We start from the raw sequence: 18,136 nt of genomic DNA, 5'->3' as shown, positions 1-18,136 counted from the left end.
AGGACTAATCTTAGCCCCATTGCTTGGAATAGGGGTGGAGAGTGGGGAAGGAAAGTGTGGAGTCAAGGAAAGTACGCCGGCCAGGAATTAGAAGGCTCGGGTTCAAATACCATCTCCAGTACTTAACTAGTATTTAACTATGACTTTGGGCAAATGGCTCAGTTAACCTATTTGAACTACAGTTTCTTCATGTATAAAATGAGAGAGTTGGACCATAGAGCCTGTAAGCTCCTTTCCACGTGAAAATCTCATGATCCCCTTAGAATGGGAGTTTCTTTCCAGTGGAGATTGTAAAATTCATTTTAAAAATACTTGATGCTGGATCCTAGGACCATCCAGGGGAGGGATTCTGAAGAAGATTAATTTGTGAGGTTCCCCCCCCCCAATCCTTTTAGTTCTCTCCGATAAAAAGAAGGTGTCAGGGGCTAAGGGAAGTGGGTGGGAGAGCTCTTGGCAGTTTCTCTCCAAGCTTTTCAATCCATTGAGTTCCTGTAAGAACAGCTAGAGGGCTGTCTGATGTTACCAAGGGAGCGGGTGGGATGGGAGAGAGGAGGCGAGTATGCTGGGGCTGGGTTTGGGCTGGGCTAGGCTGGGGAGCCATGCGGAGCTGGGGGTGTGAGCGTGTTTATATAGAACTCAGCCAATCTGCAGTTTCAGATTTCAGACCCAGTTATCAGGCAGTCTTTTCCCTGCTTTGTTAGTTGGCGCTGGGGAAGGGAGAGAGAGCACTTTCCCAGTGCTGCTTTTGGAGACAGTGAAGCTGAGGATTCCTGAGTTTCTTCCCTGCCTTCTTCTCCCCTTCCATGGACACTGCTGGGCCCTCTCCCCCCACAGCAGCATTTTATTCAGATCTGGATCACTGCTTCCTCCTGTACTCCTTTCCTCACTAGCATCTCTCCCTGTTGTCTCCTGGGCACTCTGCTGATGTAAAGGTAAAATCCAGGTGCTTGGTTCCCATGGGACTTGTTGGTCCCATGATTGGGGGAAAGGCTTCTTAAGGGAACAGAGAAAGACATGAGGGCTTATGTTATGCAAAAAAAGGGGGGACAGTGGAGGTTACCCCATTGATTCAGGGTAGGGATCAATGCATTGTTATATCCTTCTCGCCCAGTGCTAGTGGAGGTGAGGGAGAAGGGAAAGCAATATGCTCTTAGAACACTTCCTTCCCTCCAAGTAGATATCAATACCCCTCCTCGTGTCCATTCTTTACCCTTCTCACTACTGTACTCCCTCTCCTTCTCCTTCTCCCTCCCAACTCACTAAGGGGCAAGTGTTTGACCTTTTAATTCAGTCAACTCCAGCTGACCCAAAATGCTGGTGGAAGAATGAACTAGAAAAGCTTTGAAAACAGGTGACCTATGCTGGAGCTAGGCATCCAGAGGTTAAATGCTTTAGACTAGAACATGGCTAGCTCTCAGTGAGAAACTTAGGAATGCCCTTAAGAGATTAGTTTTGTGTTTGTGTTTTTGTTTTTGTTTTATTTTGTTTTCTGATGGGGAGAATCTTGAGTGTTAGCTTTGATAGTGTTATGTGTAGAGCATTTTTTGGGGATAGGGGAGTTGACTTGTCAGTCAGTCAATAGTCATTTAATAATTATAAATATTTATATATAGGACTGGCCTCAAATTACCTGCAGGAACTGAGATTCTAGGAGATAAAGTATGAGGGGCTCATAAGTTTAATGGGAGGGAGGCAGCAAAATCAGGCTTTTCTAAGGCCAAAAAGAGGCTGATTTAGGCAGAGGGAGTGGGTGGGGAGGGCTGGCTGTCTGGCTGTGTTAAAAGGGTTGCTGTCAGGGATTGTGTGGAGGTGGTACTTAGTATCAGGGAGCAAGGGTCTGAGACCTTGCAGGTGAGCCATATTGTCCATAGATCCTGCCAAATTCAATGCCAGTACCCGTGGGTGGGTGGATGTCCCAGCCCCATTGCAGAGATCCCATTGGGAAAGAACAAGCTTTATGGACTGTACATTCTGTGAGCCTGGATCAGACCAGGGGTGGTGGGTGGGCTGGCTTGGATTGGGTTCAGCAAGAGGCTGGGGGTAGCTTTTGGAAAGCACATTTTTTGGAGGTGATGGCCATGGTGTCTTGTGAGGACTAAGGAGGGGAGGGAAGAGATTGGACAGCAAAGTGTGAGTCCAAAATCTGATATAGGCCACCCACTTGTCCAAAACTCCTGGCAACCAGTGATCTCAAAGCACTTAACTGTTATGATCTTGTAGAAAGCAAAAAGAGGTAGCTTGATTAACATATTAAAGTATTTCATTCTTACCCACCCTTGTAAGGTGGGTAACATTCTTGTAAGCGCTATGAAGGCAAATTTCCTTCCTTCCCTTCCCTCCCCTGCCTCTCCTCCCTCCCTTGCTTCCCTTCTCTCCCTCCCTTTCCTCCTTCCCCTTCCTTCCTTTCCCTCTTTCCTTTCTCTCCTCCCTCCCTTTCCTCTTTCTTCCCTCTCCTTCTTTCCCTCCCTTTCTTCCCTCCCTCCTTCCCTTCCTTCACTCCCTCCCTTCCCTTCTTCTCTCCCTTCCTTCCTCCCTTTTCCCTTTCTCCTTTTCTCCTTTCTTCCCTCCTTCCCTCTTTCCTCCTTTCCCTCCCTTTCTCTCTTTCTTTCTTCTACCTATTTTTTCTGTTCTCTTTTCTACCAGGGTACTCTAGTACAGGGTCTTACATATAGTAAGTAATAAATGTTGAATTGATTACACACTAGAGTTATAGGCTGTTTAAGAAGAATTTATCTGGTTAAACCATCTCATTTTACAGATAAAGAAACTCAGATTCAGAAAGGGCAGGTAATTTGCCCAAAGTCATAGGTAACAAAGCCAGACTCTGAATGTAGGTCCTTTAAGACCAAATCCTTTGCTCTTTACAATAATAATAAAAATAATAATGACAAGCATTATTATTAATTTTGTGTTTCTAAACTCTTTTCCCCCAATTAAAATTTTTTTATTTAAAATTTTGATTTCTAAATTCTATCCCTTCCTCCTTTCTTTCCCTTCCCTTAGCCCAAGATGGTATGCAATCAGATATATGTTCTTCATGTTCAATTGTGTAAAACATTTCCATATTCGCCACTTTGTATAAGAAGACTTGAATAAGAGAAAAAAAATAAAAGTGAAAAATAGCATGCTTCAGTCTGTATTTAAACAATATCAGATCTTTCTGTGAAGGTAGATAGTGTGTTTCAGCAATCAGTCCTTTGAGACTGTCTCAGATCATTATATTACTGAGAATAGCTCATTTACTGTTCTTCAGCGAACAATATTGCTGTTATTTGTACAATGTTTTCCTGGTTCTGTTAACTTCACTATGAATCAGTTCATATAATTTTTCCAGGTTAATGACTAGCATTATTAAGTGGTATTTATTATGTGCCAGGCTCTTTGCCAAGTTCTTTACAAATATCATTATTTTTATCTTCAAAACAACCTCGGAAGGTAGAAGCTATTATGACTCTCTTTATATGGATGAAAAAGCTGAGGCAAAGAGATTAAATGGCTAGCCTAAGGTCACACAGCTAATGGACTGAATTTGAACTCGGTTCTGTCCTGACTTCAGACCCAGAGCTCTATCCACTATACCACTTAACTGCCTCTGTACTCTACCATGATGGCTCTCTTGTTGTCTTTCTGTCACAGATGATCAAGAACTCAGGATTTTACTTCAGAATGAGTAGTAAAAGAAGATGAAAATGAGTTGGGTAATAACAATGTACCAATGGGGGCATGAAGACGTAATAGTACTTAGGAAACTCCCATTCAGGATAATCCTGGAAATCAGTCAAGATAGACTAGAACCATCTCTCTTCTCTCCCCCCTTCCCCTTCCTCCTGACTTTAGAGATTAGATATCATTTATTCCTTACTGAATTTGCCACTGAATCATATTCTTGTCCCTATCCCACATGATTGCCCACCTATCTAGACCTCATTTCAGATGGAAATAGTGAGGGGCTTAGAAAAAAAAATTTAAAGCCCCTAGCTGTGCTGCTAACCTTATTGTCCATCCTTATGGTATGTCACATCTTCAGCTTTTCTAGTTTGTTTCTGGGCACCATTTTGTTCAGTTTAGATAAGTTTTAGTTCAGTGATAAGAGCTAGAAGGGATTGTAGAAGCCATTTAGTCCTATTTTAAATTAGAAATCTTATATAAGAAACCGAGTCTCTTTGTGACTTGCCTAAAGTTGGCCAGAGCTCTTTCCACTCCATCAGGATGCCCTGGACCTGACCAATAATCCATATTGAAATCTGGGCTGCCCTCACGCCGTGATTCACTCCATAACATCTGCTCGAGGAGTCTGTGAATTGTTGATAAGACCATCTGCCTTTGCTCTGGAAGTCCAGCATTCAGGATTCAGGCCCTAGCCTCAATTCCCACAAAGGAATTCTTATGTTTGTTGATTTTTACCTTATCCTTAACATTCTTCCAAACATAAATTGATCTAGCTCGTATCCTCTATATTTTTCATAATGTGAGACTCTCCAAGCTAGGTCATGAAGGGGTGTAGAACAGTTATTGTGTAATAGCATTTCTACTACCAGGCAGAGCTATTTCCAAGATGATCAGGATGTTTACATTCCAGAAAGATCCAGAATGACTTATCTCCATCACTTCCCCTCTTGTTAATCAACTTTTAAGGTGGGGAAGTTCATCCTTATGCCTAACTTCAATCCTCCTTACTCCTGAAGACAAACAGGGCAGCTAGGTGGTATAGTGGATAGGTTGCTAGATCTGGAATCAGGAAGACCTGAGTTCAAATATGGCCTCAGGCACTTACTAGGCATGTGGCCGTGGGCAAGTCATTTCAGTTCCTCATCTATAAAATGAGCTGAGAAGGAAATAGCAAACAACTTTATTATTTCTGCCAAGAAAATCCCTAAATGGGTCATGAACAGTCAGACACAAGTGAAATGTCTGAATAACAACAATGAGGGTGAAACTAAATAATAAGTAATCACAGAGTTAAGCATAATGTTTCCTATGCTTAAATCTTCCTTCCCTACGCTAGGATCTGTATGTAGTTTTTCTTTGCCACCGTAGTCTCCTTGGAATCTGGGACCTGGAAGGATGTCGAACTGGTTGAGAGAGTGGTCCAATGATATGAATAGGTCATCCCACACTGACCTTGTATTGACCAACCGAATCATAGTGAATCCCTGGTTGCTGTCTCTTCAGGATTTGCTCTTCATGATGTGTTCCAGGGGATGACCTCTATCAGCTCATTATAACACCATCTGGTTTCCAGGCAATCTTAGTAGGCAAATTAAATTTGAAGGGGAGGAAGAAACTGATACACACACAATTCTTCTTGTAGAAATTGAACCTGGTGGCATTTTGTTGAGTTTATAGATACCATCTCCCAGAGGAGAGAGGACATGGGATGAACCTGTTTCTTAAATATGATTCCACTGATCACTGTTTTAGGAGCTCCTATGAAAGTAGATGTGGGCAGCTGCGTGGGATGGAGGATGAACTTGTATATAAATAATAAGTTGGAATTTTAAAATAAGTCACTAGGGTTAAAACTGTTGAAGAATCCTGGTATCAGGATTAGGAAACCTGGGTTCTACTACTTAGTCTATCAGTCGTTTCCTGTGTGATTTTGGGGTAGGTCACCAAACCTTAGGCTTTGATTTTCCCAGTTGTAAATAAGAATGTTTCCTCTCAGTGATAAGAATAATAATACTATGAATAGCTGTCATTTATAAAGTGCTTTAAGATGTATCATGTTGTCTTCACAACAAAGGGGAAGTACCATGGAGTGAGTACTATAATAATCCTCTTTTTACAGATGAGGAAACTGAGGCAGGCATTTTAAGTGGCTTGCCCAAGTTAACACAAACTAGCAAGAGGCTTTTCTGATTCTAGATAAAGGCTCATTCCCCTTGCTTCTCATGTCTCCCATAACGACAATGACCAATCTGTTCTTTTCCATTCATTTTCTGATTCAGCAAGCATCAAGTGCTTGCTTTATGTAAGGCAAGAAACAGATTGGTGTAGAGGATAGAGAACTGGGCTCAGGATGAAGAGCTGCTTCAGGTCCCGCTTCTGACCCTTATGGAAGATGAAACTCTGGACAAGTTAGTCCACCTCTCAGTGACTCAGTCAGCTTCCTAAGATTTAAGTTGCAGAGCAGATGACAGTCTGGATCTCTGCATCAATGATAAGATGAATCCAAACTTAAGAAAGAATGTTGAGCCTTGTGACCAGTTCTGAGGATACAAAGATGGATATGACACAAGCTCCATCCTGGTGACCTTCTAGCATCATAAATATGTTCACAGGTGACATAAAGGAGAAGAGCTGTGAGGAATTTAGGGAAAGATCGCTTTACCAGCAAGTAGAGGGAAATAGGAGTAATAGGAAGGTTTATGGATGAGGAAACTGTCTGAAGAAATTAAATGGCATACCCAAGGTCAGTCAGGTAGTAGATGTCAGAAAAGGGGATGTTTCTTTTCAATGTGTGAGATAATCATTGTCAGATTTGTTTGTCCTTGTGGTTTGTTGGAGAGGCTGATCAAGGGGAGGCAGTGATAGGTATTGCTGGAATCTTGCACATCTCTTTCCAATGCAGCTTTCACAGCCTTGAAGATACTCAGAGAAAGGACCATGAAGTTAGCTGGTCTCTTCTTTGAAAGATGGACATAACACTAGAATTATATCTGTCTGCCCCCTAAATATTGCTTGTCTAGGGGCTATTTTCCCGGTTGCTATCACTTAAAGGGAGGAGCTTATACCCACAAGCTTGACTCTTTTTCATCAAATGCTAAATAGTGAATTGTGAGTAAACCTATTCATCCAAACAAATAGCAAACAGAAAACGATCAAGTTATAAAGATTAAAAATGTAACAGAAAATACACCAGAGTAAATGAGCTCTTTAGATTTAAGTAAAATGAGATCTTGCATAACCAAGAGAGAGGCCCTAATCTCATTTAAGGGAAAATCCCCCAAAATGTTTAGGGAGGCAAGTAGGAATCAGAAATATGTTGAAGAGCCAGATTCTTCTGCTTGCCTCTAAGAAAGTCTTTCTCCTTTCTAGAGTCATTTCCAAAAGGACAATTTTAAAAGAAAATCTGGAACCACTTATGTTTCTTTCTAAAGAAGAATAAAGGATGTTTTTTCTCTTCAAAGTTAGAATGTCAATTCTGCTCTTCTTCTCTCTCTCCTCACTGCAGTCATGCAGTTTTTTTAAGTCAGCATTCTCCCTACCAGTTAGGGGAGTCTCATGAGAGATGATCAAGGATTGGCTGGAAACCTGGATTTTAATTATACCATATTCCTAGTGTGATGGGCCAGAGGCTTACATATGGGAGGTAGGAGAATAAAAGTACAGGATAGAAATTAGGCCAGTTTGGATGGATTGTAGCATATGTGAGAGACCTATTTTACATTGACACTCAGAGGCAAAGATGGGGCTAAAATAGTTACTCAGGGTACAGCCTCTGAATAAAATTCTAGATAATACTCTGAGCTAGAACTGCCCAAATACTCTATAGGCAAAAGCAAGACATAAACAAAGTCCTCTTTTACTATTTCTGCTCATGTCCAGGTAGGGTTTACCCATGTTCTATGGCCTCCAGTCCTCCTGTCAGTTTCAACCTGGGTTTGGTCTGGTATTGAGATATAAGTGTAATAGTGACAATAATTCATAACTGAATAAATTTAAAATATTCTAATCTCTTTCCCAACTTCATATGATCCAGTATTACATCCTATCATTGTGGGTAAGAAGGAGAGATGTGTTCTAAATCAGGGCTTCTTAAACGTTTTCCATTTGTGACCGCTTCCTGCCCAAGAAATTTTAATGCATCCCTCACTTTATAGATATATAAAATAGGCATACAAACTTATTGATAATAAATCATAAAGAAATTTAAAAAAATAATTATTTGATATACATATAACTTTACTTGGCATACTAATGAGTTGGATGTGCTTGTTTATTCTTACCTAAAGAATTTACATTTTGTAGGAATATTTGATACCTTTTATTTTTGTCAAATTTTTTTATGATCCATAAAAAATAGAGTTGCCAGAGCAGAGGTGTCAAACATGAAGCCTGTTGTCCTGATATAGAAATGATGAAGGGTCTGACTACAAAAGTTGTGGGAGCTTGATGGAACCTGGGCATACCAGGCAGAGTCATCATTGGGTAAATCTCTGCTAGGGCATTAAATCATTCATTCAATAAGGTGCCAAACTACAGTGGAGAAGGAGTTCCCTCTTCTGGGAGTTCCCCAAAGCAATGGTATCCCAGGTCCAGTCCCTGTCCCCTGTGTGAGACGCTGTGCTTAGCCCTCAGCAGACAAAGACAAATACAACACAGCCTCTGTTCTCAAGGAACATATAATCTAAAGAGAAAAGATGTGGATGCAGATGACTTTAGTATAAAAGAATGAGAGAAATTCAAAGATCTGGGTAAAGCTTTCTGAAATCGCCTTGGGGAATCAGGGAAGACTAAAAAGGGACAGCAGCTACTGGGGATCAGAAGCCAGCATTTAAGGCAGTAAGGTCTGAGTTCTGGTCCTGATCTTTGACACTTTGTGGCTGTGTGATTCTGGTCAGATCACTTAGTCTTTCAGTGCAACAGGCAGCTGTATATCCAGTTAATATCATCATAGCTAAGATAATAAATCATAGAGCAATCATTCTTTTGCTTTAGTAGATGAAATTTCCTTTACTGTGATTGTACTAATGAAATTACAGGTCCAGCCCTATGCCCCCCCTCAAACAAACAAACAACAACAAAACAACAAAGCAATTAATGCACTATTTATGTATAACTCTTTTAAAGTTTGCAAAGGTTTTTAAAGTCACATGGTAAGTGCATAATGTAGGATTCCATAGGACTGTAGAATTCAGATCGGGCTGGGACCTTAGAACTCATCTGATTGCCCCACATTAGAGATGAGGTAACTGAGGATCACTAAGATAAAATGGCTTGGCTGAGATCACAGAGATGACCTTGCTGAGCTTAGGGTTTGCAGTGTGGCAGAGCTAGGATTCAGTGTAGTTCTCTGACTTCTAAAGTCTATCCTGTTTCTGAAATTTTGTACCTCAAATCAAGTGTTTTTTCTCAAAGGGTATTCTGCTCCTCCAGGCAGGGTTTATAGTTGTCTCTGGAGGGGAAAGGGAACAAGCATTATTTAAGTTCCTACTATATTCTGGGCACTTTACTGATATTACTTTATTTGGTCTCATTTGCTTTGAGCAGTTTCACTGAGGAGCTGTTTTCTGAGTTAAAATCAGAAGTAGAATAGACTGCTTAACCATGGTTGTTGCTGAATATAGATAGAGCGTTCGAAGGGCATGGCTGGGAATTTCAACAATGCCGCCATTATCAACATCTCTAAGATCTGGAAAACAAGGTTTGAGCTATGATTCCATTAGTTAAAGCAATCCCCCAGAGTTCTCTGTGGCTGTCACCCTGACATTAGGAAAGAACCACACCTATAGACTTCCAGAGAAAAATATACCACCGGACTACCTCATCTGGATGGACCTTTCAGGAAGAGGGAAGATCCCTGCATGTAAGTGCTTTAAGATAGTCTTTTGAGTTAAGGTGACAAGGTGAAGAGGGGTATTCCTTAGCAGGTCCAGGGTCAGTAAGAAAAGGTGTCAGTAGCACCCTGAAAAAGTCCCAGATGTGCCTAAAGACAACCTGCAAACATTGATTTCAGTGATGACTAGGGCAGAGTTTACATATTTTAAGTCACCTGGGACCACAGGAGACATACCAATCCCATTCCTTTGTAACCTAGACATGCTTTTGCCTCAGAATATCCTATCTCCATACATTCTTGGGTACACCAGCTTTCCCTTATCTTTCCTCATTTTTTCTTTCCTCATTTCCAGGAGTCTGTCCCTAAGCCTGTGAGAAATCAGATCAGCAATGGGAGTGACTTCCAGGAATGAAAGTGGTACCCACCAAAGTTCTGGGCCAGGGGGCATGGGGAGAGATGTGGAATAGCATGGGAAAGGCTAGGCAGTGGCCCTATAAGGAAAAGGGGAAAAGGGAAAGGGAGGGAAGCATGTATGGAATCTGGAGGGCATGTCTGTACCAGAACCCTTCCTACCAGCTAACCACTATAGCCCAGATACCTAGATACAGCCAAGCTCAGAAGAGCAGGAGCTATTTAAAGGATGAGAGGAGTTTGGATCATTTTCATCCTCATCAAACTGGGCTTTCTCTGGGGAAGCTGGTTCAGGGTTACATCTCCCCTGGGACTTTTCACTCCAGCTCAGGGATGAGGTAAGCTTCTTGAAAGATCTGATGACATCATTAACTTTGCAAGCTTCATGGCTCTCAGAGCCCCCTGGGATGGGGGGACGTTGGAATCGATACAAATTGAGGGAGAAAAAAAAGAAGAGTAGATATCTGATTTTTCCAGCTTTAACCTTTTTGCTCAGTATTTTTTTAAGGTGCATTAGTAAGGTTTATAAAAATGAATGTTGAAAACTATCTTGAAAATGAAATACTATTGAAAACAAGAAAACAAAGTGTGTTAGTGAGGAGGAGGTGTAGGAATCTTTTAGGAAAGATGGATTTGAGTTCCCCATAATAATGGTTTCTTGGCCTTTCCCCTAACTATGAAGCTGGAAAGAGATTTCTCATTCCAGTTGGGAACATTTTTAAAAATCGCTTCTGTGATCCCAATAAGCTAGACTCAGAAGGACTATTGAAGTTCAGTCTACTTTGTGGTTTAAAGGAAAACCTTCAGCTGATTTGTATGGGGCCAGGAGGCCTGAGAAATTTTGTGGGGCAAGTTGGGCTTTTTGACAGAAGCGTTATCTCCAGCAGCTGTCAGAATAGCAACTGTCTTGCATGGCTGGGGGCATAGACGACTTCTTGCATCTTCTGAGGTTTGGGTCTGTCCCTTCTCTGTCTGTCAGGATGCACCAATGGCTGGGGCGAGCCCAAGCCATGTCAGAGAAAGGAGTGCTGTTTGGCAGGATGAGAGCCCCCATGTAAGGATGAAAATTTACGGCCTGACATAAGGAAATTCTATTAGGGATTTCTGCTGCTCTTCACTGGATAGTCTGGAAATGAGGTGTTAATTCAATCTCCCAGGGACACGTGATATGCTGTTAATGGTGCACAGGGGAGATGGATGCTGGTCCATTGTTTGGGCAGTGATGGAGGTACCTCTGCTTGCCTCTGATTTGTGGCAGGGTCATCTCTAGGATAAACAGGATTTGAACCCTAATCTGCAGGCAAAGTGCTGAAAAGAATCTCTTTTCCTGACATTCCCTTGAGGGTGAGAGGAAAGCTCCAGGCAGTGCTGTCTAAGACCTGTGCCAGCTACACTGAGACAGAAAGGCCAAGACAGGGCTTTATCCTCCACTGAGGAGATTACCCAACAGAAAAAGGATCTGGGCTGAAGGTCTGTTGTCATAGGAACAAAAACATCTGCTTAGCCAATGAGAGAGAACAGATGGGACTACACGGTCTCTAAAAGGGGCTCCTAACTCACAGACTGGGATGGGGAGGGCGTGTGTTCCTAAAGGGAGCTGGAGATGGGGATGGGACCCCTTGGTTTGGGTGAAGTACTCAGATAGCAAGGAGCTAATGTTGACTTTGAATAATCCAGAGAAAGGAAGGCAAGAGCTTTTCAGCTGTATGTCCAATCCTGTGTCCAGGGTGCATTTCCTAGAGCTGTGTCGGCTATTAGCCTCCCCTATGCAGCTTTTCCCCAAGGATTTGCAAATCCATTCCCTCACCAGCATGCTTTGTCTGTTCTCTCCCTCATCTCCACTACCACCTCCCTCAGACTCCAAGCTTTCCCCTAAACTGGTCAGTGGCTGAATTTTACTCTTGTTCTTCTTGGCTTTCTGTGGAGATTCTATTCATTCAAACATGTCCTCTTTGTGGCTCTTGGCTTCTAAACTGATAATAATAGTTACTATTTATATTGTGCTTTAAAGTTTGCTGGTTAATTTACAAATATTAACTGATTCCCTTCATAACCCTAGAAAGTAGATGCTTTTATTAAGCCCATTTTACTTTTTACTTTACATTAAAGCAAATGAGGAAATTGAGGCAGACAGAAGTGAAGTGATTTATCCAAGATCATACAGCCAGTCAGTGTCTGAGGGTGGATTTGAACTCAGATTTTTCTGAATCCTGAACCGAGGCTTTTTCTTCTGTACCTTTTACTACCTTCCTTAGGCAGATTCCCTTCTTATCTCTTATTTAACTGATAAATGTTAGGGCCAGAAAAGACTAAACCGTTTTTATATCATGATCCCCTTTGGCAGTCTGGTGAAGTCTATGGATCTGTCTTGTAATAATGTTTTCAAATGCATAAAATACATAGGATCACAAAGGAAACTAGTAATACTGAAGTAATATTAGCAAAACACTTTTTTTTTTTTAAATCCATGGACTGCAAGGGAAGAACCCCTGTATAGTAAAGGAACTGACACTTAAGAGAAGTGAAGTATTTTGTGCAAGATCATACAGTTATATAGTAGCCAAGAATTAAATCTACTTCTTATAATTCCAAATCTCAGTTATCTCAAAAGTTTAGATATAGAATTGAGACCTCTGGAAGTTGTATCTTCCTCTCTCTGCTTCTAGGAAAAAAGCCTTTAATCCATGTCAGTTCTTCTTATGCTCTCTAGAAAAAAACATTCTTTGACCTTTTCTCCCTCCTTCTCTCCTTGCCTCCCTTCCCCCTCTCTCTTCTCCTCTTTCTCCCTCTCTCTTTCTCTCATCTTCTTTTTCTCTTTCTCTCTCTTCCTCTCTTTTCCCCCTTTCCTTCTCTCTTTCTCTCCCTCTCTTCTCTTCCCCTCTCTTTTACCCACCTCTCCTCTTCCCTCCCTCCCTCCCTCTCTCTTTTTTACTCTGTACCTCTCTCCACCCTTCTTCTCCTCTCTCTCTTTTTTATTCTAGTCAATGCTTGATAGCTAAGAGATTCTCTCTCATTCTCTCATTTTTTAACTAGCATCAAAAATTTTCATTTGGGAGCCACTGGGCTCAGCTGCTGTCTTCAACTTTGCCCCTACCCAAGTAAACTTCAAAGAGAGGGGTGTGCTTGGCTGCCTGAGCTGATGCTAGCTAGTCTGGCCCTTGCAGAGCAAGTGGTCTTTCTCAGTAGCAAACCTCACTTGACCAAGGTCAATACGACCTGCCTGTGTATAAGGGTTGCTGGTTCAAGAAACTTTGGGACTGAGGAATAGATCCTGAGAGGTTGGGAGGAGGACCAGTTACCCACATGCCCTCCATTTCTATTGGGCAGAGCCAAATTGTACTACTAATAATTGTGGCAGTCAGCTCTAGGGCCATCTCTTTAGTGACTCGGCTGATGGATCTGGGAAAGCCTGGACAAATGAAAACCATAAAGAATCCCCTAACCTCACTTAATCACCTTTGGCACAAAATCTCAGGTCAGAATGGTTCATACTTGGCAGAACAGAGGGCTTTGGTTTTAAGGGATTCTTATTATTTTGGTCCCACCGGTGGGAAATGAGGGGAAGAGCTAAAGGTCCCAAATAGTCTACAAACTGCTGGATAATAGATAATTAAGCACCAAAAGAGGGAAATTAGATAGTCTTGGTTCCCTTTTTTCCCTGATTTGAAAGCAGAACAGATGAGTTCTATTCCAGGTGAATATAGAGAAATGGGCAAAAAATTCTTTCGTCTCCCATTGCTACCTTATATTATTAACTCCTTGAGGATATTCAGTCAGTCAACATGCATTAATTGAATGCTTACTATGTGCCAGGCATTTGTCCCTGCTCACAAGGAGCTCATTCTAATGCAGTAGAAAACATACAAACTATTACATATATTCAATTTATATCCAGAGTGGATAGAAGGTATTCTTAGAGGGAAGGTACTGAAGGGTGGGGGTAGGGGTGGGAGGAGAAGGTTGATCAGAAAGGACCTCTTCCAGAAGATGGGATTTGAGCTGAGTCTTAAAGGAAGCCAGGGGAGTCAGTAGGCGGAAATTAGAAACTATCATGGTACCTAGCACAATACTCAGCTTGTAGGAGGCACCCTATAAATGTTTGTGGAATAAATGAAATTTCCTCCTGTCAAAGCACTGAGAATATTTTGGTGGGAGAGATACATATTCAGCAACCACATAGGCAAGATATATATACCTTACTTAGAGTCATTCAGGCATTGAAAGGCAAAAAAAAATCCCCAAAAACCAAAAAATTAAAAAACCCCACCTCCAATCCCTCTATTGATGGTCCTTAGAGGTCATAGACCCTAATTTAGGAATTATGGAGCAAGATTCTGGTTTTTCATTATCCATCTATGTCTGTATCTACCAAATCTATTGCTTTTTCTCTTTTGTTCCTTCTACAATGCTATTTTCTACTTTCTTTCTCTCTACCCTCCTTACTCCCAGCTTCTCCCACAATTCAGTTCCCCTATAAAGCCTTAACTCTTCCCCTAGGAGGAATGGGGATAGTTCTGTAGCAGGGATGGGAGGGAAATACTCTGACTCTGAGTGGGGTGGAGGTGGAGGAAGGGAAGATCTATAGAGGTGTACCTGGGGAGGTGAGTACAGAGTCAAGCCTCCAGAGCTGGGAGGGGATGGAGGGGAAAGACGGAGAGGGGGGAAGAGGGAGAGGGAAAAAGAGAGAGAAGGAGAGGGAGAGAGAAAGAAAGAGGAAGAGAGAGAAAGAGTGAGGGAGAGAGAGGAGAGGAAGAAAGAAAGAGAGGGAGAAGAAGGAAGAGAGAGAGAGAAGAAGGAAGAGAGAGAGAGGGAAAGAGAGAGGGAGGAGGAAGAGAGAGAGAGAGGGAAAGAGAGAGGAAGGAGGAAGAGAGAGAGAGAGAAAGGGAAAGAGAGAGGGAGAAGGAGGAAGAGAGAGAGAGAGGGAAAGAGAGAGGAAGAAGGAGGAAGAGAGAGAGAGGAAGGAGGAAGAGAGAAAGGGAGAGAGAGGAAGGAAGGGAGGGAAAGAGAGAGAGAGAGAAAGAGAGAGAGAGAGAGAGAGAGAGAGAGAGAGAGAGAGAGAGAGAGAGAGAGAGAGGGAGAGGGAGAGAGAGAGAGAGAGTATGTGTGTGTGTATGTGTGTGTGAATGAGTGAGTGTAGGGCAGAGAGTGTCAGGAAGAGAAGTCTCCAACAGGCCTTGGATTCCATCTATTCCTGTAACACACACATCTGTAGTTATATCCTCTGGAAAAGGTCAAACTCTGCTTGTAGGATTGGAATTTGAGGGGCCAGGGAGTGGGGGTGGGAGGGACTGAGGTTTATATACCCTTTTTGGCTGTATGATGGGATAAGGAGGGGCTGAGACTCAGCAGTTCCTTTTGGGGTAAGTCTGAGGGGGCATCAGGACCCCAGGTGAATGCACCCACTGTCCTGAGATGAAAAGAGATTTGAACTTTTCCTCTCTCAGAGGAGAAGGAGAAATAATATCGAGATCAACATGTGTGTGTCCATACAGAGGACAGATCACACACATACATCCCCGAGTTTACCAACAAACAGAGGCAGATAGTCATCCACTTGGGAACCAACACACATACTTTCCCAGGGCAATCTCTCTGACTTCCTTCCCCTCAGAACCCATGCTATGTATCCATTCCACGTGGCCATTACTTGAGTGTGTGTGTGTGTGTGTGTGTGTGTGTGTGTGTGTGTGTGTGTATACACTCTGTAGTATACCATATACACACTCATTCACATGCCCGCATAATCTGCACACACATTCTAAAAGCTCTTAGCTTTCAGACTTTCTATTTATAGTATAAAATTGCCCTGACCAAACCTGCAGATTTACTTCTCTAAAGAAGACCCAGAAGAACTGGGTTCTAGGTGGGGTGGTCTGCCTGGTGGCTAGCTGCCCAAAGAGTGGGAAATCATCCTTTTTCCCAATTTCTATTTGTCCTGGCACCCACCCTGATCCTTTTGGCCTCTCCCTTCATTGGTTTGTTTTCCTTTTCATGGGTGTGGTCCTTTTCTGAGTTTTAGAGCATGGGGTGGAGACATCTAGATGACAGATCTGACTTTTTATATATAGTGGTTTTCTCTGTCACCAATTCTTGTAGATTTATTGCCTCCTAAGAGGTTTTGCTGCTTCTACTAGATCCTCTCTAAGTCAGAATTTCTAATAGTGTAATAATTAACATGTTACATATTTTTGATCCTTACTACCACCTTCATCCCTCCACCCCCCCATCCCCGTCAGGAGAGATGTTGTTATCCCCATTTTACAAATGAGGAAACTGAGGCAAATGCAAGTTAAGGATTTTGCTCAGGGTCACACAGCTAGTCAGTGGCAGAGGCAGGATTCGGGTCTTGCTACTTTCAAATCCATGGCCTTCTCCACTACACAATGATATCAAACTTAAATAGAAATGGGGGCTACTAAACCATACATAAGATCCCTGTGAGCTACATATAGACTTAGAAAACTACATATTACCATTATTTATGTTCTATTGTATTTTTATATATTTTATATATTTTGGTATTGCCCAATTATATTTTAATTTGCTTCCAGCACTAGGAGTTTGGGGCTGGGGAGGAGGGGGGGGTATTTAACATCTCTCTACTGTTCCACATCATTATGCAAAGATCTAATCTTGTTACTGACTTCTCTCTATTCCAAACTGAACATCTTGCCTACTACTTCAGACTCTTGACTCTAACATTCAAGGTGTTCTATAGTCTAGCACCGACCTTCCTTTCCACCCTGATCTTCTGTTTTTCCCTGTATACACTGTGTGTTTCAAAACTGGACTGTTTGTGTTCCCCATGGTGTAAGCCCGGAAGGCAGCTCACTTTCAGATTCTTCTTTGGAATATCAACTCTTTGAGGGCAGGGATTATTTTCTTTTTGCCTTCTAAAACAGAGGAGATTTCCCTTATCTTCTTATTTCTCTAAGCCTCCGGTCACACTGTTTCCTATGGCTGGCATAAGTCTCATTCCTTCTCCACTTTTTTCCACCTCCCCCTTGTCCCTTTACCTTCTTGAATTTCCATCCACCCTTCACAATCCAGCTCAGGCCTCCGTTGATCTATCCAATTGTGGCATTATACACCCCACATCCCTCATTCAGTGTAGCCGTTGGATGATGGAAATGGTAGCTCGTATTTTTATGGTGCTTTAGCTGGTTACTCCCATGTTACAGGTGAGGAAACTTTGATCCAGAATTCAGGTGGATTATCTAGGATCACTGAATGAGTGGCAGAGCTTTTGGATTTAACCTGTCTCTCTTGATGATAGGTTTAGTCCTTGTTAGGTGACAAGAACAATGCCTGGAAAACTTAGTTCTCTTGCCCAGCTTTGACTGCTCTTGATTCTGGCTTGGGAGCTTTACTGGCCTTTGATTTGAAATGTGAGGAGAGAAATCTCTACCAACCCTCACCCTGCCTTAACTTCCCAGAGAGTGAATTATCCTAGTATGGGAAGTAGCTACAATGGAATTTCCTTAAAAAGACCAGCCTTAGGTCGATGGTTGTTCAGAGGCCACGTTGACTAAATTGTGGACATCTGAATTCCTCCACCTCACCTTATTACATTAGAACTTGTCTATGTGATTCTCTGTTGTGTTGTTGCCTTACCAAGACGGTAGATTTGATCTCTGCTTCCTTGAGGTTTGCACCAAAGTTGAATATAAATAAATACTCTAACGAAGTCTGGTAACCAGAACACTTAACTTCCCTGGGCCCCCTGTAAAATGAAAGGGTTGCTCTAAATGAACTCTGAGTCCCCCCCTTGGCCTAGATCCATGATCCCAGAAACCAGTTATAGTGCATTTTATAGGGGAGAGACAGACAAGTCTGGTGAGTTGTCCATGTAGAGAAATTGTGACCCATTATCCAGTGAACCAGAGGAGGCTTCCTGCAGGAGGGTGAGGAAAAACTTGGAGAGCTCTTGGTGTGTGCTTGTTCTTGTCGGGGAAATCCCTAGCAGGCTAACACTCTTGCCCTGGGCAGTGCTTTAGAACTATGGCTTCTCTGGCTGCCAGGGCAGGGTGGGGGTAGGGAGGAGCATCTCAGGGCTAGATTGGAGGGAGATAAATCAGGTTTAATGAGACTCTCGGCCTCTCTCTCTCTCTCTCTCTTTCTGTCTCTCTATCTCATTCTCTGTCTCTGTTTCCTTCATGGGGATAGTGAGGAATATTTCAGGGCTAGATTGGTGGGAAATAGACCAGGCTTAATGAGACTGCC

The 18,136-nt window shown here is 42.3% G+C and overlaps 1 protein-coding gene across 4 annotated transcripts in view; it reads left to right on the top strand.

Moving 5' to 3' along the window:
• The window catches only part of PLEKHA6 (pleckstrin homology domain containing A6), a 202,780-nt gene that overhangs the window by 107,780 nt on the left and 76,864 nt on the right, over nt 1–18,136 (top strand). The window contains exon 1 of one of the 4 annotated variants that reach the window (XM_074308903.1): nt 10,229–10,251. The exons of the other annotated variants lie outside the window; for them this stretch is intronic. Coding sequence (XP_074165004.1) covers nt 10,247–10,251 — 5 coding nt within the window. The 5' untranslated portion in view covers nt 10,229–10,246. Of the gene's footprint in view, nt 1–10,228; nt 10,252–18,136 lie in introns of those variants that run through there. 4 annotated transcript variants of the gene reach the window in all.

Source organism: Sminthopsis crassicaudata, chromosome 4, assembly GCF_048593235.1.
Source record: "Sminthopsis crassicaudata isolate SCR6 chromosome 4, ASM4859323v1, whole genome shotgun sequence".
Classification (NCBI taxonomy): Eukaryota; Metazoa; Chordata; class Mammalia; order Dasyuromorphia; family Dasyuridae; genus Sminthopsis; species Sminthopsis crassicaudata.
This window is presented reverse-complemented; position numbering and strand designations above follow the sequence as displayed.